Source organism: Rhinichthys klamathensis, unplaced genomic scaffold (genome assembly GCF_029890125.1).
Source record: "Rhinichthys klamathensis goyatoka isolate OS25496 unplaced genomic scaffold, OSU_Roscu_1.1 h1tg000127l_1, whole genome shotgun sequence".
In the NCBI taxonomy this organism is placed as follows: domain Eukaryota; kingdom Metazoa; phylum Chordata; class Actinopteri; order Cypriniformes; family Leuciscidae; genus Rhinichthys; species Rhinichthys klamathensis.
Genome location: NW_026606664.1, coordinates 5,832,533 through 5,858,580, shown reverse-complemented (window position 1 = coordinate 5,858,580; position 26,048 = coordinate 5,832,533). Strand labels below are relative to the sequence as shown.

Here is a 26,048-nt window from a genome sequence, read left to right as displayed (position 1 = left end):
GGCACAGTCAGCGGTTGGAAATTCAAATAATTTTTTTGCCTTTTAGCCTTGGAACAGAACCGGTTTTACGCGTGTGGAAAACAACTGGATGACATTCAAGACTCTGTTCACTAACACACAGAATCCACTGTCAAGTGAGTTTAATGACCTTTTTATTGTGAACTGAATAGATGAATGCAGCAACCACAGACAGATTGAAGAGGAGACCATATTTGCTTGGGAATGTTTACTCAACAGCATTCAGGGTAGGTTGTAATTTAAGTAATGTATTTTATATCTTAACTAAAATATATCTTATTTTAGTTGTTGTTGTTTTGCGCACAAAAATATTCTCTCCGCTTCATAACATTTAAGTTTGAACCACTTTTCGCCCATGTTGAAAAATGTGCTGCTGCTGCCAGATTTCGATCAAGAAAATCATATTGTGTTTGATACAAGACTAACTGGACTAAATCAAGTGGGGGAACAAAGTCATAACTGACACTAGCATTTTATTTTCTCCATAGGGAAATTTATTTTTAACGAAAACTGTAAGCATATCTGTAACTATCTGAGGCTGTTAATGATAGTCTATGCATTTAAAGCTCCAGTCCGTAACTTTTTTGGGTTAAAAATGATCCAAAATAAACTTTTGAGCAAGTACATAACCAGCCAGTGTTCAAAACTATCTGCTTGCCTTAGCTCGATTCAAAACGGTAAGCTTGTAATAATGTTTTTAATTCCAGTGGTACTGGTGGATTTTCGCGTGAAATTCGAGCATGCCTTTACGTCATTATGTCACATCTGTTGATCTGTACACATAAAGAAGGTGTCTCGGCTAGTACGCTATATTTCGTGTGAGGATGTTGGAGGTGGAGATTTATAGCCTTTTCTCACAGCACTTGATATATGTCACGAGGTGACGAAATTCCAACTTTTTCCCTTGCAAGGCGGAACTAATCTTCGCCGAGATTGCCTTCCGCCGGACCCATAACAACGGAACGCGTGATTTTTTTCGCAAACCACTTCAGTGGAAATCCCGCCCTGCAGCCGATTCTAAAATTTTCATTGGTCATGTCAAAAATCAAATCGGCTGCAGGGCGGGATTCCCGCTGAAGTGGCTGAAGCAGCGCCTGAAAATAGGCAACCTTCCGTCAACACAACGGAACTATTTTCAGGCGCTGCGGCATATCATTACGCCTGCTGCTCTCATGGTACGGCAGTAAACTTTCTTGATTATTACGCAGGAATGAGAGTATAGTTCCTAGCCATATCAGCCTAGAAAATCGCAACTTTACATTTTCCGTCGGTCTTAGTGCACGATGTAACTACAGAAGAGTCAAGTTTTAAATAGGAAAAATATCAAAACTGGTCATTTGGTCATTTTTTTTTTTTTTTAAATGCTAATGGTCTTGTCCACTTCAATGATGTATGCTAAGCTATGCTAAAAGTGGTACCGCCAGAACCGGAGATCGGCTGAATGGATTCAAATACGGTAAAACTCAACAGTTTAACTCTGGGGGAGTTGTAAAATGAGTCTATTTCCAAAGAAAGTGGAGTATCCCTTTAAACCCGCTGGATGTCCATTACTTACCTGAGTTTCTATCACGTTCTAAAGACATAGAAGAGGCTAACACTGTTGTACTCCACAGACCTTTGAGTGTATTATCTGACAGCCCATTGTGAAGAGGGACACGTAGGATTACGTGCCTGTATACTCACCCGACTGCTTTCCAGTGAAGCCCTCCAGCCGTAAGTTCTGTCTGTCACCTGTAGAAGAAGAGGGTTACGTGCCTGTATATTCACCTGACTGCTTTGCAGTGAAGCCCTCCAGCCGTAAGTTCTCTGTCTGTCATCGGTAGAAGAGGATTACGTGCCTGTATACTCACCTGACTGCGTTGCAGTGAAGCTCCCCAGCCGTAAGTTCTCTGTCTGCTTCTCGCTGCGAAGAAGAGTACATACCCGAAACACGCCCCTCAACTACTCCACCACAGTTCCTCTGGCCGTAAGTCTCGGCCCGTTCTCCCCCTGAGAAGAAGGGAATACGTCCCCCGAAATGCGCACCTGAACTGTCCTGCAGCAGCCTCCCAGTCGTGAGCCCCGACTCGTCCCTTCCATTGGAAAACAGCAAAGCTGCCACCAGAGCACCCCCCACACTGCACTCTGTGGGCCTTCGGTGGGTCCGCCGGACGGAACGACCCTGCTCAGAAGACTCACCATTTTAAACCTTTTATACAATTTTATATTCAATAAAATACTGTTTACTTGAAGTCTTGTTGTCTGTCATCCTTGCCTGGCCTCTGTCCGACTCCCCAAGGGTGGTACGGGTCTCAGGGGTGGGTGCAGCCTGATTGGCCTGCCCCGACCTGTGACATATAATTAAACTTATTAATTTGACTTATTAATTTGATGGCGGATCCAGAAAGGTTCAAACGACAATCACCAGTGACAACTAGAGATTCACCTGTTGTAAAATGCAATAGACTTAGGACTGAGAGTTTGGAAAAAGAGACTGCAACCGGGCCCATGTGAAAACAAGGATAATAATCTGAAGGGCATTAAATGTAGTCACGCAAAGCTGATGTTTTTAACATTAACCATTTGAGAACAAAGTATAATTTGCACTGTTTGACGTGATATGATAAGCGATCGTTAGATTTAATCAGCACGATTTACTGCTATGCTTTTTCCCCTTAGTTGGTCAGAAGAACAAAAGTGGATGTTACTTGTTCAGATGACATTTTAGGGTGAAAATTCTTATGTGGGTCATATTTCCAAAAAGTATAATCTGTGATTCTGAATGCCAGTATCCACACCGGCGCGGTGACTGACAGCTGCACATTCTCCTCAAAACATTGGATTCATCCGCGCTGTGCTGTACCGAGGTACAACTCACGTAAAGTTGATAATTCCGCAAATGACTGCAATTGCAGATTTCGAACAGACAAAGAGGAAAAACTGCGGACTGCAGCTTTAAGTCATCAATTTGCATTATTTCAACTTACTTTTTAAAATAATAATTATATTTATATTATACTTAGGCTACATTTATTCTAATGAAATTCTACTTATAATAGGCTACTATGTATTGTATTATAGCCTACTTTTAATTCTTAATAAAAATGACAAAAATACAGCATATTTTGCGAACACATCTCAACTTAACAGAACAGATTTTACGGATGCTTGTGAAGACATCAACATGTAAATGTAGGCTACTTTCAATAAATGGTCAAATATATTAGGAAACTTTTAGTTGTATTGCCATGTGTCATAAGAGTAACCAACTGAGCAGCTAACACTATATAAACCCATCCAACGTGCACCAGGTGCATTTTTGACACGATGCGTCACCCAGCATACAAGTTAAAAATGTCACCGCTCACCACTGCTGCATTCCTGTGTCTTTTGGGTGCAGACCAATTAAGAAAAAGAGCATTTTGACTCATGGAAACAAGTCAAACCTGAAGTACTAGGCAGTTTGTTTCCTGATATGAGGTATGATTATATTGAGCCAAAAACTGTCCTTAATGCATCTGACATAAAAGACTATGGCATTGACTTTGTAGGTGAAAATTATAATGACACACGGGCCATCACAGTTCCAGAAAGCACTTTTAGAGTTAGTTGCAGATACTGATAACCTTCACATTTAAGAGTGGCCTTATGTGGGCAGCCTAATCATCTATCATGCTGTCTAATCAGCATCTTGATATGCCACACCTGTGAGGTGGATGGATTATCTCGGCAAAGGAGAAGTGCTCACTAACACAGATTTAGACAGATTTGTGAACAATATTTGAGAGAAATAGGCCTTTTGTGTACATAGAAAACGTCTTAGATCTTTGAGTTTAGCTCATGAAAAATGGGGGCAAAAACAAAAGTCTTGCGTTTATAATTTTGTTCAGTGTATCTATCTAGGCCTATCTATCATCACAAGCATCACACATAACAAAAAATGGCAATAACCTCGTATTTGGGTATAGGGCCTAATAAGTGTTCAAAAGGAAGCAATTACATCTAAAAATACTTTGTTCGCTCTCTAAAAAAACAGCTGTCCATTAGCCAGTGTTTTACCAATACATAAAATCTTCATATACAGATTAATGTACAAAGGGACTATTTCATTCAATGAAGTTACCATGGCTGCATCTGTTCCAGGCAAGGTAATGTTCAAGGACTAAACATAGATTTAGCCAACGAGACTGATGAAAGCAACATGGTGAGCTTGATTAAAAGCCATGAAAATAAAAACAAGCCTTCATATATAACTCGCTATTGCCTCTATTCACTTTGCCTACGCTATTTGCACACCATTTGAAAGACCGAGCTCTGCTGGCCTGCTCTTGCTGAAAAGCTAAGTTGCCGTCTTTTTAGACATAAAAAGAAAATAATAAAAATGTAGACATACTGTTGGCAAAATTAATTAAGAGATATGAGTCAAAGACAAAACAAATCTGAAGAGGTTTTACATGTTCCCTCAATACTGTGATACGTTTTAAAAGGTATACACTATTCAGTTCAATTGATTTAATGGTGCTTTATAAATAAATTGAATTGAATTGAAGGTATACAGGAGCCTTGAAAAAAAAACAGCATGAATGGTGTATTTTGTTAGTTAGGCCTATTTGTCTGTGATAATTGAGTTTTAAATAGAAGCCAGAGCTAGCTCTCTGACAATTTTTATAAAAAGGAAACATGACTGGTCAAAGATTAAGTTTTTTTTCCCCCTGATGTAGCCTACTGTACATGTACAGCATGTTGGAAACAAGCCAGCAGGATTCATAAAGGGGAGAAATTTGGCCTTACAGAGCAGAGCTACTGTCACTTGAATGCTTCAAGATTTGGCCATCTTCATATAAACCCCCTTTCTGTCAGGACCACTGTCGTCAAATACGATTGACAGTTTGGATTGGCAGTATGGTTCTGTTCTGGGCAAGAACTCCCCGCAGGGAGAGAAGCAATAACCCCCCTTAGGGTAAACGGAACAGAACCAACATGGATGTATTGCAGATATCATTAATTCAATATTTTAATGTACAACATAATTCGAGAATTTAGTCTGATTCAAAGGGGAATCAGAATGCCAAATGCTGACTGGAAGAGAGGAGGAGCTGGGGATGGAGGAGGGTAATTAGCTCCTGAGAAACATGATAGCTGCTGATAATACTGAAGGAGCTTATATGAATGTTGTGATGGCGTCGTATTCCTATACAGTAGCTAGACGTGGATCAGCTGAAAGTCAGCTGATGCGAGCTTGACTAACGTGACCTGCCAGAACTGACACTACGCTTGATTTTTTTCATGCTTGAGCATCTGTCTGTGTCGATCCAGTGCAGAGAATGAACACATTCATATCAATTAACAAAAGAAGAGAGAGAGTCTGAAAGTTGATGGCGTTTTCATCCTTATGTAATATCATTGCTTTCATTGGGACAGAAAGCCATGGGCTATGACCACACCTAGTTTTACTTAAGGTTAGTTGATTTTCAACCCTGGGGTGGAGACTGGAGCTTTTTTTAACTTTCCGCCATTTGGCACAGACTCTAGATATTAACAGTCAACAACAGTGGATGCGTCAATAAGAAGGTAAACTACATTGACTTATTGTTCATTATTATATGTTACAAACTTACAATGCCATTCAGTGCTTTTAATTTCATCATACTGTTCTATATCTGAATCTGCAGTAATTTGTGTTAGCATAATCAGTGATTGGTGTTCAAATAAGTGGTTGTTCACTGTGCTGTTATCATAGCAATTCGGTTTTGATTTTTCATTGAAGTGGTATCATGACATTTCTGAAGTTTTGTGTGTCAGTGTTGTTATTGTTAAATAAAACGAAAACTATTAAAACATATTTTCATTTATTGAAATAAAGCTGAGATAAACTAAATATTAGATGAAACCTGAAACTTAAAAAAATTAAATGGAATGTAGAAATGTTGCCTTGTCAGTTTACTGAAATAAAATAAATTGAATTTGGTTAACTGAAGTGACTAAAACTGAAATGAAAATAAAATAAAGCTATATAAAATTAGAAATAATAATATTAAAATTGACAAAGAACAATATTACTTAAACGGAAATATAAATCTAAAACTAATTTAACATGAATAAATAATACAAAATAATAATGTGGGTGTTTGAGATGGTATGCTGTGTTTGCAGGTGTCTTGGAAACATGGAGTTCACACAAGCTGATAGACGGCATTTAGACAAGAGCAAACAGGATACAGGTTCTTTTGGAAACTCTGATGACGCCCTGAAATATGATAGTGGACACGCAGCCCATGACTTCAGCTGCATCCACAGCAAAGGTACAGCAAACACTCAGATGAAAGGGTGGTGAAATGTCTGAGCTTCCCCTTGCATTAGAAACATTTTTTGAAAAGGAATACAGCCCAGCATTGTGGGATATTTAGCTCTTTTCAGTTTAATACCAAATGTAAAGAATGTATGAACTGAAACAAGTTCAAACTTGTTCAAAGCAAGTGCAAATCGCAGTTCGTTCTGTGTGATTTGACATCCAATTATCTATTCAAATAATGTTCCAATGGAACGAAATGATATAATGTATAACTTTCACTCTAAGCCGTTTTGGATAAAAGCGTTTGCCACATGAAAGAAAGAAAAGGTAAATGCAAATATTAATTTAATGTGAGCTTTCAAAAGATTCATTTTTAATTCTGCTGCAATTACTTCAACAAAGTAAATATGTTTATCCAGTAGAGTGCATTCAAATTATTTCCAATCAGAGCGCTTTTAAATGTGTTTACATTTTCAAATGTAAAATGCAAATTAAACCACAGAACTGTGTTGCAACTGCTCTGCTTCTGTAGAATGTACATTGCTGGTGTGTAAATTATAACCTCCATACATTGATTGACAGCCCAACCTGTTAATGTCATGCAGCTGTTTTCAACTCCATTGTACCTGAAGCACAAATAATTTGTGAGAATGTCGTGTATTTTTGTGTTTGCGCAGATCTGCTCCCTGCTGAAGAGGGAGAGGAAGCAACCAAGCACTTCCTGCAGGAGCTGGTAAACATCTTGCTGGCCTACATCAGTAAATCCCTGAAAAACAGCTCCAAAGTTGTAGATTTTCACTATCCTCACCAGCTTAAGGAAGGTCTGGAGGGATTCAGCCTGGAGCTCCCTGACCAGCCAGATAATCTGGAGCAGCTATTGGTGGACTGCAGAGACACACTGAAATATGGAGTTAAAACAGGTAAGAACAAGCAAAATAACACAGTGGTGTTTTGTGGAAGCTTTTGTTAATGTTGTTCTTTAATGTTGTTAGGCCATCCGAGATTTTTCAACCAGCTGTCAACCGGACTTGACATTATTGGTCTAGCAGGAGAATGGTTGACGTCCACAGCAAATACAAACATGTGAGACTCATTCATTAAGTTTAATTTCTTTAACATTCATATTTTAATTATAAAAAGAGAAAATAATCATATGAACACTGTAGTGTTACAAATTTGATTAAATATTTAGTTAGGTTATATAAACTGAATTTAGCATTTGAGGTATAAATGCAGAGTTCCCTTATCGAGTCGGTCTCTCGACATTACGTATGGGGAAATCCATTTTCCTCGAATCATGAAGTCTGATAGAATAACTCTTTTGCTTGCAAATAGCCAATGGCGGTCCCGCCATCACCTGATTGGCTGACACTGCTCAATATAGGTGACGGCGGGCGCCAAAAACCTCAGAATCTTTCACTCGAGTCTGTTTTCACCGTTGATGTACGCATTCAGAGCGGAGTATATTAAGGAGTTTTAATTCCCCTCTCGCGTTCCGGTGGATTATATTATGTCTCTTTGTCGCCCGTGTGGTGGACCCATTGAATCCCCGGACGCACACAACTTGTGTGCTGTGCCTGGGTCGGGACCACGCAGAGGCGGCACTCGAGGGATCGGGATGTCCCGCCTGTGAGGAGCTTCCCATCAGATCCTTCGTGCAAGGCTGGCCGTTACACGTAGCGACGACCTTGTGTCTCCTGCCTCTCCCCAGTCTGCCGCCTTCGAGCCGCGGACCGGGAGACGGCAGAGATCTCCATTCGCGGGTTCTGTTGAGGCGCTGACGTCGGCCCAAGGTCCACGCCATCCTCACGTGGCAGAGCCCGTGAGTTACTCTTGAGGCCATTTATCGCCCTCTTGAGGAAGCACGGGAATTATCTCGTTCGGTTACGACGATGACGACGCCAATGGTCCTAGTCTCCGTCTGAAGGCGCCCTCGCCTCTTTGGATGCGGAGCTTATGGCCATTCTCACTGAGGCGGTGGCAGATATGGTGCTGGAGTGGACAGCGCCCAAGGAGCTGCCGTCGGAAAGGTGGCCTCGGCGCGGGCCGTAAAGCTGAAGCGAGAGGCAGTTCAGGAAGTCGCTAAAAAAAAAAAAAAAAAAACAGCGCTCCTGATGTGCGTGTCAGGGAGGAAAGAGCGCGGGACGTGTTCGTCGGACCGGTGCGAAGAGGGCGTGTTCCCGCCCAGAGTTCGACGAGAATGTGTTGTTTCTGAAACCGCTGTGTTCTGTTTCAATAACAAGGTACATTACATGTCTCAGCAAAAGAGCTTCTCTCCCCAACATTATTACCCGGCTCATAGACGGGAGACGCATCGCAGAGCGGAAGCTCGGGGAAACCCGAGGAGATGGCGATCTATGTCCCCGTGCATGATGCCGCGGACGAGCTATACCATTTCATATAGCAGCCAATGCTTTCCCGGTGGCTGGCGCCCAGCCCCCGCCGCAGCATTCATTGCCCTGTATGGCGATTCTGATTACTACACAGTGTGTATTCACAGTTGTTGCGCGATGCAACTGACGCTGTGTTACGTACACACCACACTGTTATGTGTAAGGATTTATGCCATTATATATTGCCCTGTGTCCTTCAGTGCAATGGCTATTCTGATTACTGCAAGTACGTGTTCACAGTCAGGGCCGTCGCTAGTGGGGTGAAAGGTGGTGACAATTATAGGGGCCCCCGCTGCCCAGGGGGCCCCACAAAATCCAGCAGTTATACTATTTAGGCCCCTGTAGTATGAATAATTCTAATATTTATATTAGTTGTATGCCTGAGATTTAAATGAAAACCACAAAAACGTGCAATTTGGGTAAATATTTTTCCAAATATCTGCTTCTCTTACCTCCATAAAAATGGTTTAGTCCGACCTAAAGTATGTATTAATTATTCAGTCAGAGTCAGTGACAAACATCAGATGGACCCAATAAAATTGTAAGTCCCGCCCCAGCTCGTGAACAGAACCAATCAGAGTTGAGGCGGCAGCCTGAACTGAAGTTAACGATGAACTTGGTGGAAGAGCAGGAGACTAACTGACTGAAAAATGTCGTGGAAAAGAAAACAAATCAGGGAACCAGAAATGCCAGGAAAAGACGGAGAGGGAGGCAAGGAGAGTGGTTGTATCCCAGTCGATCAAGACGTTCTTAAAGACCGGTTATATATTGTTATTTCGCTGGGAATTAGAAAACTCCCGTCTACAGTCTGCCGTGTACAGTCATTTTTTATTATCGGTGCGCGCCGCAATCGACCGAATGATTACGTGGTCTAAATTCCTGTCTTTTTACAGTATTGTAACTAGAGTTTTAAAAAAAAATACACGAGTCACGACGCATTGCATTATGCATCTGACCTGCCGGCTGATGATATTTAAAACATCGAGAAAACATGAATACAACACACTGCACTTGGATGAATAAATGTATTCGCTTTATTTAATAATATTACCAGTTCCATAATATCTTTATTAAAAAATAAGACAATGAATGCTTTTATTTTTTTAATTAGACTGCATTCTTGTCAATTTTTTAAATGTTTACTTTTTGATTTATGAATTATAACAGACTGATGGGGGAAAAAAAAATATTAGGCTACTTTTTAAAAATTGGTTTTATTATTATTTAACAATTTCTTGCTTTTTTGTTAGTTTTTGTTAGTTGTAATTTTTATATAAACATTTAACTTTTAAAATAAAGGTTTTACAACAACATCACCATCTTCTGTTATGTGGGCCTCCATGTTCATCTATTGTACAGTATATGATATTGGTGGAGGGTGGTGGGGGCCCACATCAATATTTTTTCAGGGGGCCCCGAATCCTCTAGCTACGGCCCTGTTCACAGTTGTTGCGCGATGCAACTGACGCTGTGTTACGTACACACCACACTGTTATGTGTAAGGATTTATGCCATTATATATTGCCCTGTGTCCTTCAGTGCAATGGCTATTCTGATTACTGCAAGTACGTGTTCACAGTTGTTGCGCGATGCAACTGACGCTGTGTTACGTACACACCACACTGTTATGTGTAAGGATTTATGCCATTATATATTGCCCTGTGTCCTTCAGTGCAATGGCTATTCTGATTACTGCAAGTACGTGTTCACAGTTGTTGTGCGATGCAACTGACGCTGTGTTACGTACTCACTACACACTGTTATGTGTAAGGATTTATGCCATTATATATTGCCCTGTGTCCTTCAGTGCAATGGCTATTCTGATTACTACACCGTAAGTATTCACAGTTGTTGCGCGATGTAACTGACGCTGCGTTACGTACTCACTACACACTGTTGTGTGTAATGATTTATGCCATATATTGCCCTGTGTCCTTCAGTGCAATGGCTATTCTGGTTACTACGCAGTACGTATTCACAGTTGTTGCGCGATGCAACTGACACTGTGTTTATGTACACACTGCACACTATATGAATTTGCCGTTGTATATTGCCCTGTGTCCTTCAGTGCAATGGCTATTCTGATTACTACGCAGTACGTATTCACAGTTGTCGTGCGATGCAACTGACGCTGTACACACTGCACACTGATATGTGTAATGATTTATGCCTTATATATTGCCCTGTGTCATTCAGTGCAAATGGCTATTCTGATTACTACGTATTCACAGTTCGTGCGCGATGCATCTGACGCTGTGTTACGTACACACCGCACTCTGTTATGTGTAATGTTTTATGCCATTATATATTGCCCTGTGTCATTCAGTGCAAATGGCTATCCTGATTACTACGCAGTGCGTATTCATAGTTGTCGTGCGATCCAACTAACGCTGTGTTTGTGCACACTACACACTGATATGTGTTATGATTTATGCCTTATATATTGCCCTGTGTCATTCAGTGCAAATGGCTATCCTGATTACTACGCAGTGCGTATTCATAGTTGTCGTGCGATCCAACTAACGCTGTGTTTGTGCACACTACACACTGATATGTGTTATGATTTATGCCTTATATATTGCCCTTTGTCATTCAGTGCAAATGGCTATTCTGATTACTACGTATTCATAGTTGTCGTGCGATGCAACTGACGCTGTGTTTGTGCACACCGCACTCTGTTATGTGTAATGATTTATGCCATTATATATTGCCCTGTGTCATTCAGTGCAAATGGCTATCCTGATTACTACGCAGTGCGTATTCATAGTTGTCGTGCGATCCAACTGACGCTGTGTACACACAACGCACTGATATGTGTAACTATTACGCCGCTATATATTGCCCTGTACCCTTCAGTGCAACTGGCTACTCTTTTACTGTGTAGTCACAGTTGTTGCGCGATGCCACAGACGCTGTGTTATGTACATTGATATGTGTCTATGATTTATGCCGTTATATATTGCCCTGTATCCTCAGTGCAGCCGGCTATTCCGATTAACTACGTATTTACAGTCGATGTCGCTATGCCTCTGACGCTGTGTTTTTTGTACACAAAAATGTAACTATGCTTGTGCATAGTTACTATCTTAATCTACTGTGCATACTCACAGTTTCTGAATGTATGTACGTACACGGATGTGCAATTTACCATGTGTTATGCTGTAATGCTGCCCCGTTTCCGTGCAGCTAGCCATCCTGATCGAACTGTACATCTCAGTTTCTGTCTCTACGCAGTTCTGTCGCTACGGCGACTTATGCTGCGTTATGTACATGCATGGATGCGCTACAGCGACCGATGCTGTTACGTACATGTGCTATGCTGTTATGTTGCCCCGTTTCCTTCAGTACAACTGGCTATTCTGTGCTAACTCGTCTACTCACAGTTGTAGCTACGGCTATGTGTTTGTTGTTTACTGAGGTGCTATGCTATTATGGGGCTATTATCTACTGCGTATATTCATCAGAGCCCAGGTGGTTACAATTCCAGCATTTTGCCCGGATGAGGTCAGTGTTTCAAAATCTCAGAAGTACGCTTGTGCCCCATGCGTGCCCTGCGTGCTTATGTGAACAGAACTAGCCAGTTTCGAACTTCAGAGCAGCTCTTCGTCTGGTACGCGGGTGCTAAGAGGCGGCGCGCTGTCGAAACGGAGGCTATCTCACTGGATAGTGGAGGCTGTGCACTGGCTGGCTTATGCTTCACGGGAAGCCGTTTCCCTATAGGGGTGCACGCCCACTCCACTAGGAGTTTGGCGTCATCATGGGCGTGGGCGAAAGGCATGTCTATTCAAGACATTGTTTCGCGGCAGGTTGGTCGTCTCGTAATACCTTCGCGAGATTCTATAACTTGAATATCCCTTCATTCGCACCACATGTCTGTCAGTGCAGGGAGAGAAAGCTGAGCTGTCGTTGGACTAGGCTAGACTGCCCCGATGGCGCGCGCTCTAGCCACGGTTCGACTAGTCGTCAGACAGTGCGAGTTATTATTAGCATAGCTATCATGTTCACTATATTGTGCCCTTTGTTATGTCCGCATTCATAGCCGGCAGTATTTTCCTAAGCACCAATCACTTGCTGCAATCTCCCTCCATTCAGTTCAGCGTGCTTAGCTTGATGGGAGGGGCCTTCGTTGGTGCAGATGCCGAGTTGGCTCTGTGCCAATAGATGTTTCAACCAGGTCCGGTGTCTGTTCCTGAGAGCTGGGCGGGGTTTCTCCCACGCGGCGGGGGTTTTATTGTTCCCCATACGTAATGTCGAGAGACCGACTCGATAAGGGAACGTCTCTGGTTACTCACGTAACCGTAGTTCCCTGAGAGGAGGGAACGAGACATTACGTAACCTGCCGTGTGGGAGGGACTCTCAGTCTCCTTACTCTCGTTCAGCTAAGATTCTGAGGTTTTTGGCGCCCGCCGTCACCTATATTGAGCAGTGTCAGCCAATCAGGTGATGGCGGGACCGCCATTGGCTATTTGCAAGCAAAAGAGTTATTCTATCAGACTTCATGATTCGAGGAAAATGGATTTCCCCATACGTAATGTCTCGTTCCCTCCTCTCAGGGAACTACGGTTACGTGAGTAACCAGAGACGTTTCTTTCCAGCTGTGAAACTGGCCAGTCCTGCTTTGTGTATTGGTCAGATTACTGAAACTCTTAATGGCTCTTGGAGCTCCTGTCTCAGCAATAGAGTCCTGCCATTCTTGTTCTTGCGTCTCAGTGTTTGAATGGTTATGCTGATTGGATTAGGATTGGTAACACTCTCAGTCTAGGGCAGGTTCCTAAACCTGAATACATCATTTACATGCTTTGTTCATCACAATGTTAAGCCCTGCCCCTAAATGTATATAAATTGTACGGGAACGTTTCCCTTAGTCAGACTATACTGGGATGACTACAGCAACGCACAGCGAAGTCCTCAATAAAGAATAACTTCTGCTTGAAAGAGATCCCAACATCTCCTGGTCTTCGCTTCTAAGTTTCCTATACACTTAAGAAGAAAAAGGTTTACAACAACACTTTGAAATTTAGAAATTAGGTACTGTATGAAATGTTTGTATTTGACATTCATTTACACCGTTTACAGATACACTACTGTTCAAAAGTTTGGGGTCAGTAAGATTTTTTTTTGTTTTTTTTAAAGAAATTAATATTTATTCAGCAAGAACACATTAAATTGATCAAAAGTGACAGCATAAAATATTTTTATTTCAAATAAATGCATGTTAAATGCATTTCAAGGAATCCTGAAAACATGTATCACAGTTTACACAGAAATATTAAGCAGCACAACTGTTTTCAACATTGATAATAATAATAATAAATGTGTCTTGAGCACCAAATCAACATATTATAAATGATTTCTGAAGGATCATGTGACACTAAAGACTGGAGTAATGATGCTGAAAATTCATCTGTGTCATCCCTGGAATAAATTGCATTTTAAAATATATTAAAATATAAAACATTTTTACCACTTTTTTATTGTATTTTTGATCAAATAAATGCAGACTTGTTTAGATAAGAGACTTCTTTAAAAATGTTTGAATGGTAGTTTATGATATATATATTTTAAAAGGAAATGTTTTAGCAGATAATTATGGGGAAATTATACATGTATATCAATGTCGGCATTCAACAAAAGTATGACAGGTCATTTATTTCGTATTGTGACGTATCCGTCACAACATCCGAGTGAAATGGATTATTGAAAAAGAAAGAAATGTAGAGGACTTGGTATCATTGGTTGTTGAGAACTAAATGTGATCTTGCAGTATATTGTGAGAAAGGGGTGAGTTTTAAGTGGACTAAATGATTGGAGAAGTCATGGCATTTATGACATTTTGATTTTAAAAAACTACATACGTGAACAAGTTGTTCGTAATAGGATCATTGAGATGTACTGTATTTAAAAAGTGAATTTCCATTTCCATGCGGACTTTAAAGCAGAAATGTTACAGTTCCCACTCTCCTCTATTTCTTCTGCAGTTAATCAGGGCATGTATGAGTCTGAGTTCTTCTCTGCTTACAGGTTCACCTATGAAATATCCCCAGTTTTTATACTCATGGAGGAGGTAGTTCTGAGAAAAATGCATACAATTATTGGATGGCAAGAGGAAGATGGAGATGGCATCTTTTGTCCTGGTAACAAGCTGAAAGCACAAAAATACATGAAGCATTAATATTGTGTTTTGAAAAATGAAAAATGAAACTATTCAATCGTTAGTGTTTCATTAAACAGCTAATGGCTTTCTCTGCAGGAGGCACCATGTCCAATCTGTACAGTGTGTTGTTGGCTAGGTTCCATTTCTTTCCGGCAGTGAAGACCCATGGGATGTCTGCGATACCTCGCCTGGCGCTGTTCACCTCCGCGCACGTACATGATCTCATTATTGTTACCTCCACTCTCACCAGGCGTGCTGTGACAGTTCCACTTACTCAATGAAACGCATAGCACAACACATTTCAGCTATTACCTCCTGACCCACTGATTGGGAGGTCAGACGTTACGTGTCACAGCAGTGTTTTAAGTCCTGATAGACTGCCGTTAATTCAAACATTTCATGTCTTGTTATGGTAAACCAAAAGGTCAGACCATGTTAGCTGTTTGCCTGTGCATGTTTAACATTCGCTTTTCTTATTAGAGTCATTATTCAATCAAGAAGTCTGCAGCAGTTCTCGGCATCGGCTCTGAAAATGTTATAGTCGTCAGATGTGATGAAAGGTAAGGTTGGTGGACGGAATCATAAGTTCATAATTTTCAGTGTGTCCTGTTTAGCAAGATGAATAAAACGTGTTGGTGTCTCTCTGTGAGGGGGAAGATGATCTCATCCGAACTGAACTCCAGCATTGATGCAGCAAAGTCTAAGGTTGGTCAAATGAGCTGATATTGAGCTACATATTTAATACAGTTTTTCTGAATTGCTAAAAAACACTAAACCCCATTCCCTGAACCAAATTCGCAATAGTCTAAACCAATTTGTCGAATAAATCACTCTTTCTGTAAAACATTAAACAAGTTCAGGTAGATAATACACTGTGCAAATCTCATGCACTCTTTTTTCAAAACTCTAAACACTCACTCACTAAAACACATTTTACACTGTGATGCACTTATGTTTTAAAATGCTATAATGCATTTTATATAAATATACATTTATTTACTGTAACCTTCTTGGCTTTTGCGGTCACTGTATTTTCACAGTATGCAAGTGCTGAATATACAGACATTCGATAGGACTACTATACAGTATTCAGTACAATACTATATTGCAGTGGATACTGTAAAGAATTTATTCACCTTTCCTACTGTAAGTTGTCATTACTATAGTTTTTTATGTAATTGCAAGATTTGTTTACTTTGTTACAATATACTTTTTTTCTTTAACTGCATGCATTATTTTGATGTAGTGTCTAATGAATGATCTGTAGTGTTTATAATTTTGACTCGCTGTGTGTATGATCTGAGCGTTTTTTTATTTTGAGAACAGAAAAAAAATGGTTTAGAGGAAATTTGAATGTGGTTTGAAAATTTGGTTTTGTGTTTAAGGTTTTGAGAAAGTGAGCAAGGGTTTCAAGAAATGTGTTTTAGCAATTCAGAAAAACTGTAATATACAAGTTTGTTTTCGGTTCCCGACATTTACACATAACACATCCATATAACATATAACTGGCCATATTGTCTAAAATGCAGATTACTCAAAATCAGTGTCTTATAGGATGTAATATTCCACAGTTGTGCTGTAGTAGCCTATTAGATATCAGCTTGTGACATGGTCCATTTTAGAAATGTGAGATGTGGTTATCCCAGTTAAATTATATGTTTGTAGCATGTTAAATTTGCCCAAAATAGGCTGGAATCTAAAATTGACATTGACATTAAAAATGAAGCTTAAACAATTCAGACCTTTTTCTCTGCTAAACTTATAAAATCACTATGTATCATATTGAATAGTCCTTCAGTGAGTATTTGGAAACAATATGAATGTATCTCTCTATGTTGCAATTAGTAGTAACTAGGTTACTGTGATATAGTTGCATCACCAACAGATTAATTTAAAATCTGTTGCCATGACATGACATTAACTGCCATTGAAATTTAAATTGCTGCAATGCACACATCAACAGAAAAAGAAAATAAGATTTAAAAAAAATATTTAAGGCCCCAATAGCTACGCATCTGACCTGTGAACTACATGCGAATGTGCTGATATTCAGATCAACAACACATATACTCGTTTGGCTTCTGCAGTACGCCATACCATAAACATTGAATGATTGTGTATATGTCTTTAAAAATCCTTGTATGCTGTCTGTAGGGTCTGGTCCCATTCTATGTCAATGCAACTGCAGGAACCACAGTCTATGGAGCATTTGACCCTCTGAATGAAATAGCAGACATTTGTGAGCGCCATGGCCTATGGATGCATGTGGATGTAAAATGTTTGATTATTATTATTATTATTAAGTACATTTTATTAAAAATGATGCAATGCTTTAATGTTCTCACTTCATTTAGGCTGCCTGGGGTGGAGGCTTGCTTCTGTCAAACAAACATCGTGTGAAAATGCAAGGAATTGAAAGGTAACCTAAATGAATCATTTTAATTGTATAATGTGTTCCTGTTGCTCAGTGGCACTAGAAACTCCAAGGTCATGGGTTTGATTCACCAGAAAAATTGGCAGCAAAATGTATACCTTGAGTGGAGCACAAATTGCTTTTGATTAAAGCCTCTGCTAAATGTGCTAAACGTTTCTATAGACGTGTTACCTGTTTATCAATGAGTTGAAATCTCTCTTAATGCAATGGGCTCCTCCATCTATCTTAAATGTCAGCAGTCGATTCTCTGGACACTTCTTCAACATCCCTCTGTTTCATTTTATTTTAATCAACACAAAGTGCCGCCTTCATTGCCATTCCGTTTGGTGCTCTGCAGGGTAATTCAAGTAATTTCTCTACAATTTTAGCTGCAAAAGGAGTGTGGTGAAAGCACATTGACATTTACTCTGAGACTGTATTACAGCATATAACCCCTGTGTGCTTAAAACATCTTACTTTCCTTTCTTTTATACTGATGGTTGGTCAGAACCCGCAATTACAGGATTGCTTCTAGCGTACATCAAACTGATAAAAGTTTCAGTCTAATGGATTCCACCTCCACTTTCACCTCTGTTTCAAAAATAATTTTAGATTTTAAATATGTACTTTAAATTGATGGAATTTTTTTAACATCTAACATCATCATGCTATTCATATGCTTTCAACCAGAGCCCATTCTGTGACCTGGAACCCACACAAGATGATGGGTGTCCCACTGCAATGCTCAGCCATTCTAGTGAAGAGAAAGGTGAGCTGAGATCAATAAAGGTCTTTCAATAAAGATAAATAAAGGTCTATCAATAAAGGCTTATAAGATAAAGAGATATGAAATCCATAGATTACTGCTCTGAAGAAGCTGCTACAGTAACTAAAATTTTTTCATACATCTCATAGAACTACTATATACAGGTTCATAATTAACATGAATAATGCATAATTTATAATAAAAGGTAACAGTAACCCACTAGTAATGACTCAAGTGTTACTACATCCTTCTAAAGGAACTACGAATTATTTAAATCAGTATTCTAAAGTGAAAAACACAACTACCTAATATTGACTGAAGTCATTGTAAGCTTTTGAGACTTTTGTAAGATTTTGAATAGTAATTCCTTCCGATGGATTTGGTAACACTTTAGTCATTACTAGTGTTTTTCCATGATCTTCACTTTAGAATACTGATCCAAATTATTATTAGTTCATTTAGAAGGATGTAGTAACACTTGATTCATTACATTATTAATATTAATTATGGACCTGTATATAGTAGTTCTTAGTCTTCAGTGAGGTATGAAAAATAGTAGTTACTGATTAGCTAAAAGTGGCCTATATATTCTACTGAGCGCTATTACTTACTAATTTGTTAATCAAAGTTTCTTGTTAGTTTATAGTAGTTACTATGTTAATAGTGGGTTACTCATTTGTTCCTGTGTAGTAATTCATTAATGAAGGAACAGTATTCTAAAGTGTTACCCATAGTACTAGTACAAGGTATGTGGACAAGTGCAAAAAGGCGGGCGTTGGGGTGTTTTTCAGTCAGAGAGCCTTCAGCAATACCCACCTTTCCATCAAATAACATCAAATCATGTCATTTTTTTTAAGAAAATATTTGAGAAATTAAGACTTTTTCAAGAGTTGCCTTAGGAACATTCTTGTGAATTTAGATTTTATCTTAAGAATTTTCGTAGCTTTTTTCTTGGAGTCCTTGTCAAGAACAGAGGGTAGCTTCACTGCTCAGGACAAACCAGTGTCTCACCCATTATCACCACAGGCAGCAAACAGTCCTTGATGCTTCTGGAGGTATTGAAAGCAAAGGGTATGTAAAGGTCATGTGTTGTTCTCAGGGCCTCCTGCAGGAGTGTAATCAACTCTGTGCTGAGTATCTCTTCCAACCTGATAAGCACTATGATGTGACCTATGACACCGGGGACAAAAGCATTCAGTGTGGACGGCATGTGGACATCTTTAAACTGTGGCTCATGTGGAAGGCGAAGGTAACGTTTATGGCAGCTTTAAAATAAATTACACTTAAAATAACAAATAAATAAAATGTGTATTCAGAAATGTGATTAAAAAATGAGAGTTCCTTACAAAAAATTAAGATGGTTAGAAATAATAATAAACTTGATTTTATATAGTGCCTTTAAAGCAGCTTCTCAATGCACTTTACACAATAAAACAGACAAATACAAAGAACGCAACAACAAAAAAACTGGAATACAAAAAAACAACTACAAGCTAATCTTAAAAAAAAGAAAAAAGTTTTTAGGTAAGATTTAAAAATGCATAAATTCTGCGCATCTCTAAAATGAGAAGGGAGTTCATTCCAGAGTCTAGGAGCAAAGGATGTGAAAGCCCTGTCCCCTACAGATGACAAGTGTGGACAGCCAAAAGACCAGCTTGGGAGGAGCTTAGGAGTATAGAAAGTTAAAAGCGCAGACAGGTACTGAGGGGCACGCGGTGCCTTATATGTAAGCATAAGGGTTTTAAAATCAACACAGAACCTGGCCGGGAGCCAGTTCAAGGACTTTGGAGAAAGCTGGAGTGATGTGCTCATTTGTCCTGACTCCAGTCAGGATCCTAGCTGCTGAATTTTGCACACATTGCAATTTGTTAAGTGTGGTTTTAGGGACCCCAGCCAGAAGTGCATTGCAGTAGTCAATGTGAGAAAAAAACAAAACTATTGATAAGCCTTTCAATCACAGGAAAGGATGGCATAGGGCTTAGTCTAGCAATATTTAAAAGGAAGTCTTAACAGTATATTGCACATGTGGATCAAAAGACAAGCTCTAGTCAAGTATAACTCCTAATTTTTTTAAATATAGTTTGAAACTACAAAACAGAGCCATCCATGTTTAAAATTAGTAAACCAGCTTTACGAAGCTGATGAGGAGAGCCAATGAGCATAACCTCAGTCTTATCACTATTAAAGGGACAATGTGTAGGAATTTCTCCCATCTAGCGGTGAAATTGTATTTTGCATTCAAACTAATTGTGCTCTCCAAGACCTAGTTTTTTCAAATGCGTGTTGTATCTACGGTAGCCGTTATGTACCAAGAAGCTATGACAGGATGTCTTCTAATAGCACTTTGTCGAGTGTTCCTTCGGGTGAACAGGTTTGTTATTTCAAACAAACTGCAATTTGACACAACAAACAAACGAATGTTACAGAATTACTGACTGTGAAACTTTCCGGGGCAGTATCAAGCGCCTCTCACTGCTCTGCTCCTCCGTTTCTGCTGCTTTCAGTTACGTCACGCTGGCTCTGAACGAAAACGCGTTGTGGGAACGCGTTGGCCTAGTACTTTTTGTCCCTCTCTGCTATTATAGTTTTTCAAAATGGCCGAACTAAGCCTCCGTGGACCTACCCGTCCCATGTATATAAAGATAATAAATTCTTCGTTTACAAGGTTAAGTCAGATAATTGGCAGAGGTATTTGTACACCATTGAGGACATATTTATAAATAAAAATATTGATTTTAGATAAAAATATGGATGAGCCAAAATTGTCTTTAAAAGGAACAATGTGTACTTTTTTAGGTATTTTATTATCTCAGAAATGCAGTGTAAGAGAAAAGAAACATACATTTTGACCAGGCTTAAAATGGATTTAAATTTTAGAATTGCCTGTGTAAAAGTGATAATTAAAATAATTATAAAGTGATAATGATCTTAAGAGCAATCCAAGAGGAAATATATAAATGCTAAAAAGTAAGAGGCCTAAAATTAAACCCTGGGGGACACCAGTAGGGACTGAGCCAATCTCAGGCCTGAAACCACTCATAAAAACAAACAGGTGGTCATAGAGATAAGCAGCCCATTCTCATCCCTAGGCGTCATGAAACTGACGCCTTGGGAATCATTTTGAACATGCTTCAATATTCGACGCTTTAGGCACCCTTTAGCGTCAGTTACATGACGCGATCCTAGGGCGTCATCTTAAGATATAAACCAGGTTAAAACAGTCTCAGAAAAACAATAGACGTTTGAGTAAAAGGTTGTGATTGACATTATCAAAAGTGGTACTAAGATCAAGAAGGATAAGGATGGAGAGAGAACCAGAATCTGAAGCTATTGACAGATCATTGGTGACCTTGACCAAAGCTTTATTCAACTCAATTAAATGATGTAAACTGTGGTACACACGGAGTGCTGAACAAAATAATTTAAAAGAAAACTAAAAGACATAAAACAATATGACAATAAGACACAAACACAAAATGTATGTTTAAATAAAGGCCATTTGACTCAGCGATTATAAGTCTACTCAGAGAGACAGGTTTTTTATTTTTGGTTTAAAAAGTAGGCTGTTCCACAGTTTAGGGCTGGCTATGGCACAATCTATAGGGACTATTGAGAATGTCTGATTCGATGACCATAAACATCTAGCTGGAGTGTTTATACTCAGAGGTCAGAAAGATAAGAGGGTGCCAGGCCATTTAAAACCTTTTTTTTAAAAAGGTGACATTTTTAACTCCATTCTAAAACAGACTGGCAGCCAGTGCAAATAGAGTAAGACAGGGGTGATGTTTGTATTTACGAGTGTCAGACAGAAGTCTAGAAGCTGCGTTTTGGACTGTTTGTAAGCAATTCATATAAGATTGTCTAATACCTATATTGAGTTGCAGTAGTCTAGTCAAGATGAGATTAAAATCATGTATAACTCTCTCAAACTCAGCAAACTTTAAAAAACTCTTAACCTTAGCAAAGAGTCTTAGGTGAAAAAAAACCTGATTTAACTACTGTATTTACCTGCTTATCAAAAGTCAAAGCAGAATCGAAAACAACATCCACATTTTTGACAGGGCACAATTGCCTCATTTAAATTTAAGAAATGACGCCTTGGGATGAGAACGGGCTGTAATATCTGACTGACAAGCTGTTAAACCACTCAAACTCTGGTTGTCATTTTGCTTAAAAGGTACATACATTTGAGTGTCGTCAGCATAACAATGAAATGACACTCCGTGTTTGTTAAAAATGGACCCCAATGGGAGCATATATAAAGAAAAGAAAATGGGAGCAAGGATAGATCCTTGGGGAACACCACAAGTCAACACTGATTTGGAGGATGAGCACCCATCCGCAAAGACTGAGAAAGTTCTATTATTCAAGGATGAAAAATTATTCCAGTCAGGGGAGATCAAACAGCATAGCCCTCTGGATAAAAAGAAGTCTATCGTTTTGTTTGTGCCGTTTTTTTTTTTAAAAACAGTAAGTCCAGTTCTCTATCTGTGATATGTCCGATAAAAGCAAAGCCTTATTGTTTACTGAACATGCATTAAAATAACGCAACATATTAACCGGGCTCTCTGGGACACAGAAGGCAGCTCCGATCAGGCAAGCGGTCCCCACCAGTATGAGAGACTCCTTTAGTCTGTCGCCGACTCATTGGGACATACAGTAGATGTTAAAAGTAGAAGAAAGGCTGGAACTGTGTCCTAAATTTCAATGAATATACCGCCTTTGTCTCAACTGGCCAGTGGCCAGCATTTCATAAGTTCATAAAAATAATTGAAAAGTAGAAATTCTACCCCAGTTACAACCAAAAAATATTCAAAGCATATTTGTTATTTAGTATTTTATATAATCATGTTCTATTATTCTTTTCTGTGATTTAAATATGACAAAAAAAATGTTCTTTTCTTATACAGGGCTCCGAGGGTTTTGAAGCACAGGTCAACTACTGCCTAGAAAATGGAGAGTATCTTTACTACAAGCTGAAGAGAAGGACAGATTTTCAGCTTGTCTTCAAAGGAAAAGTAAGTGCCATGTTTCTGTAAACGCATATTTTAAAGGTGACCTATAATTCAAAATTGAATTTACCTTGGTATAGTCAAATAACAAGAGTTCAGTGCATGGACATGACATAGAGTGAATCTCAAACTGGACTGTTTTCGCGTTCTCATTTAATTCACGTTTATGAAAAACACCCCTGAAAAACGGTCGGTTCTCCACACAATACCGACTGTGACGCAATAGTCGGGATCATTAATATGTACGCCTCCAAATATTTGCATAATGCCAGCCCTCAATGCCAGGCGGAACTGCGCAGCCGAAGCATGGCAGTTGCTCAGTGTGGATGTACACATGAACACAAAAGTATTTTTTAGTTCCTTCATCTGAGCCTCTGAAGAAACAATGGGTTAATTTTATTTTCTCTGGAAATTTACAAACATTTCACCGAGTGTTTCCTCAACTTGGGCCAATACAGAGCTGGCCTCGGATCGAGCTACCAAGCAACACTTTCTGATGTGTAATTGTTCAAGTTCAGACAGGTAATCTTTCTCTCAAAATCGTTCAATACTGTTTATGCATCAGTAAGTCAAGCCAGTGACTAAAATATCAGCTTCACATCGTTTCTTTTAGTAGGATGAAAATAATCGTATTTAAATTGTGAACAAATTATATACAGAAAGCGATCAAAGAACAATCTTTCCACACAGCGCGAGTTTATCTGGACACTTGCCAAACTCGTTATGAAATCAATGACGCACGTTACTGCACAACGAAGCTCTTACTGTATTTACATCATCGTGTTTGCATTGGTGAAAGCAGAGAGAGTGCAGAAACTGCTTTGCAATGATAAGATCTTCATTCTCGCGATCAACACACTGTCATCTGCTCAATGCTCATCACTGCAACATTTTATGTGATGGGAATAGATCTAAATACTTTAAAAACATCTCACGATTCGTTAATCTTGATAGCTGTTATAGTAAAAACGTATAATAGCAGTAGTAAAAGTATTCGGGAGAGAGTTTCACATGTAATGCGTTGCTATTTCATATCCAAGCATGTCAGCCAATCACAGCAGTGGCCGCGGTTACACTGAATCCCACAGCAGACACGCCCCTTCAAACAGAGTGTTCAAATCAGAGGCTAAAAGCAGGCTAGGAAAAATGCCATTTATTTCTAAATTATGATTATTTTTTATCTAAAAAACATACTAACATTATAAGGGTAACCCAGGAAACATTATAAAATAATAAAAAAAAACATTCTAGGGCACCTTTAAAGTTGGCAATGACTGATTTCAACAGTTGAATTTCTGCCTAGCCGTTACATACACTTTCCCGACGTCGCTTTATGATTTTATATTTTCTGTATTTCTATTTCAGCCTGAACACAGTAATGTCTGCTTTTGGTATCTCCCAAAACGAGTGCAGAGCATTCCTCCAGGTCCTGAGCGAGACAGAGAACTTCACATGGTAGCTCAAGAAATTAAGCCTTTTTCATTTCTTAATTAACCAGTAAATTAAAGAAGACACATTAGTCTTCATTTAGTGATCCCATTATCTGCTTTACAAGCTGACATTATGAATTCCCACAGGTAGCTCCAAAAATCAAGACAAAGATGATGGAGGAAGGATTCACAATGATTGGCTATCAACCTCTGGAAGACAAAGTGAATTTCTTCCGTTGTGTTTTCTCCAACCCAGCCACCCAGAGGGAGGATGTGGACTTCCTATTAGACGAAATTGCTCGTCTGGGCTGTGAACTCTAGTTTGCAAAAGACGTGTTACTTGAAAAATCACTATTTATATCCTTCTTTCTTCATACCTCTGATGCCAGTTGTCATTACATACAGTCCTGTGAGTAGAGGCATTTACAGCTTTCTTTTTTAATTTATCTTTGAACATTATTAGCAATTATTCATAATTTATCCTTTGTCTAGGTGCAATACTTGATCTCTTTTGCCAAATCTTGTAGCTTTTGACTGATGTAGCATCTGAACTAAATTATAAATGAGATTTGAAAGACATAAAAGTGGAGCCACATTGACCAAAGGGAATAGATGATCACTCACTGATTTTTATTAAACCTTTACATGCTTTTTGAAGAAGAGGCATCCCTTACACAGTATACCGTGACTAAATTGCACCTGCTCTTAATCAAGTTGTACAAATAGAGTGAATTCTGAAGAGAAATTGGAATATCTTGCTGCTGTCAGATAGCTCAATTGTTTTGCAGTCTACTAGTGCCTCCTGCTGGTGGGATCTTCTAATACAAGACAAGTGTTATGTATTCATATTCGTGACATTACTTCTAAATATAATTATTATATTTAATATACACATTATAAAATATATATTGAAATGAATTTTGGTGTCTGTACATCAGAATTTATTTGCAGCTTGTTGGTTTTTATGCTTTGCTCTGTCCTACACGAAATAAATTTTATGTGAAAGTGATTTTACACATTATTTATTTGTACACCACCTGCTGTTCTTGCTCCATTAGGAATACATTTATATAACATGCAGGTTCCTTCGAATGTAGTTTTATTACTGCAGCACAACCTGTTAGCTGGGGATTAATTTGTCTTCAAGCCCACAAATGACAGTTACTTAAGACTGAAAATTGGTCAGAACTGATGTGTTTTTATCCCAAGCTCTTTGTCCTGACAATATTTGTATCCCTATATTTTACAAATATAAATTTCAAAAGCAGATGACAACATGCTTGTGCAGAGCTTAAGAGGATTTTTGGGCGCGTGACTGCCAAAATGGATTGTATCAGTGCTGTGTGTTAATGGCCTGTTAAAGGCCCCTTTGGAAAGGTGATTTACTAAAGTTAGAGGAGAAACCGACATGTGGACAACACCATCAATCATGTACAGTGCAGCCTATTACCCTTGCATGATTTCAGCAAATGCGTGCAGTTCTGTAGCATGTTGACAGATGCTGGCCAAGGTAAATGAGGTATGCACCTTTGGCATTGTTAGGCAGAGCTCTAAATATAGAGGCTGCCAAACATATGCCAAAAGTATGTGG

General features: G+C 39.1%; 1 protein-coding gene across 2 annotated transcripts; it reads left to right on the top strand.

The window, feature by feature from the left end:
- The first annotated feature begins 122 nt into the window (after positions 1 to 122).
- On the top strand, positions 123 to 24,787 carry gad3 (glutamate decarboxylase 3). 2 transcript variants are annotated; one of them, XM_056256663.1, is made up of 15 exons: positions 123 to 245; positions 6,151 to 6,299; positions 6,967 to 7,209; positions 7,282 to 7,372; positions 14,704 to 14,816; positions 14,933 to 15,048; positions 15,317 to 15,396; positions 15,487 to 15,541; positions 16,991 to 17,107; positions 17,191 to 17,255; positions 17,940 to 18,018; positions 19,115 to 19,264; positions 22,926 to 23,033; positions 24,393 to 24,482; positions 24,605 to 24,787. In XM_056256663.1, exons 1-15 carry the CDS (start codon positions 223 to 225, stop codon positions 24,776 to 24,778), a joined length of 1,653 nt encoding a protein of 550 aa, XP_056112638.1. In that variant the 5' UTR covers positions 123 to 222; the 3' UTR covers positions 24,779 to 24,787. The 2 variants fall into 2 exon arrangements, with proteins under 2 accessions (XP_056112638.1, XP_056112639.1); XM_056256664.1 differs by lacking the exon at positions 123 to 245 and adding an exon at positions 5,498 to 5,568.
- Positions 24,788 to 26,048: the final 1,261 nt, after the last annotated feature.

Coding starts and splice junctions, on each gene's coding strand:
- gad3 (XM_056256663.1), top strand. CDS start 223: ATGTTTACTCAACAGCATTCAGG. Junction 7,373..14,703: donor TCCACAGCAAATACAAACAT/GTGAGACTCATT, acceptor CTCTGCTTACAG/GTTCACCTATGAAATATCCC. Junction 23,034..24,392: donor AGCTTGTCTTCAAAGGAAAA/GTAAGTGCCATG, acceptor TTTCTATTTCAG/CCTGAACACAGTAATGTCTG.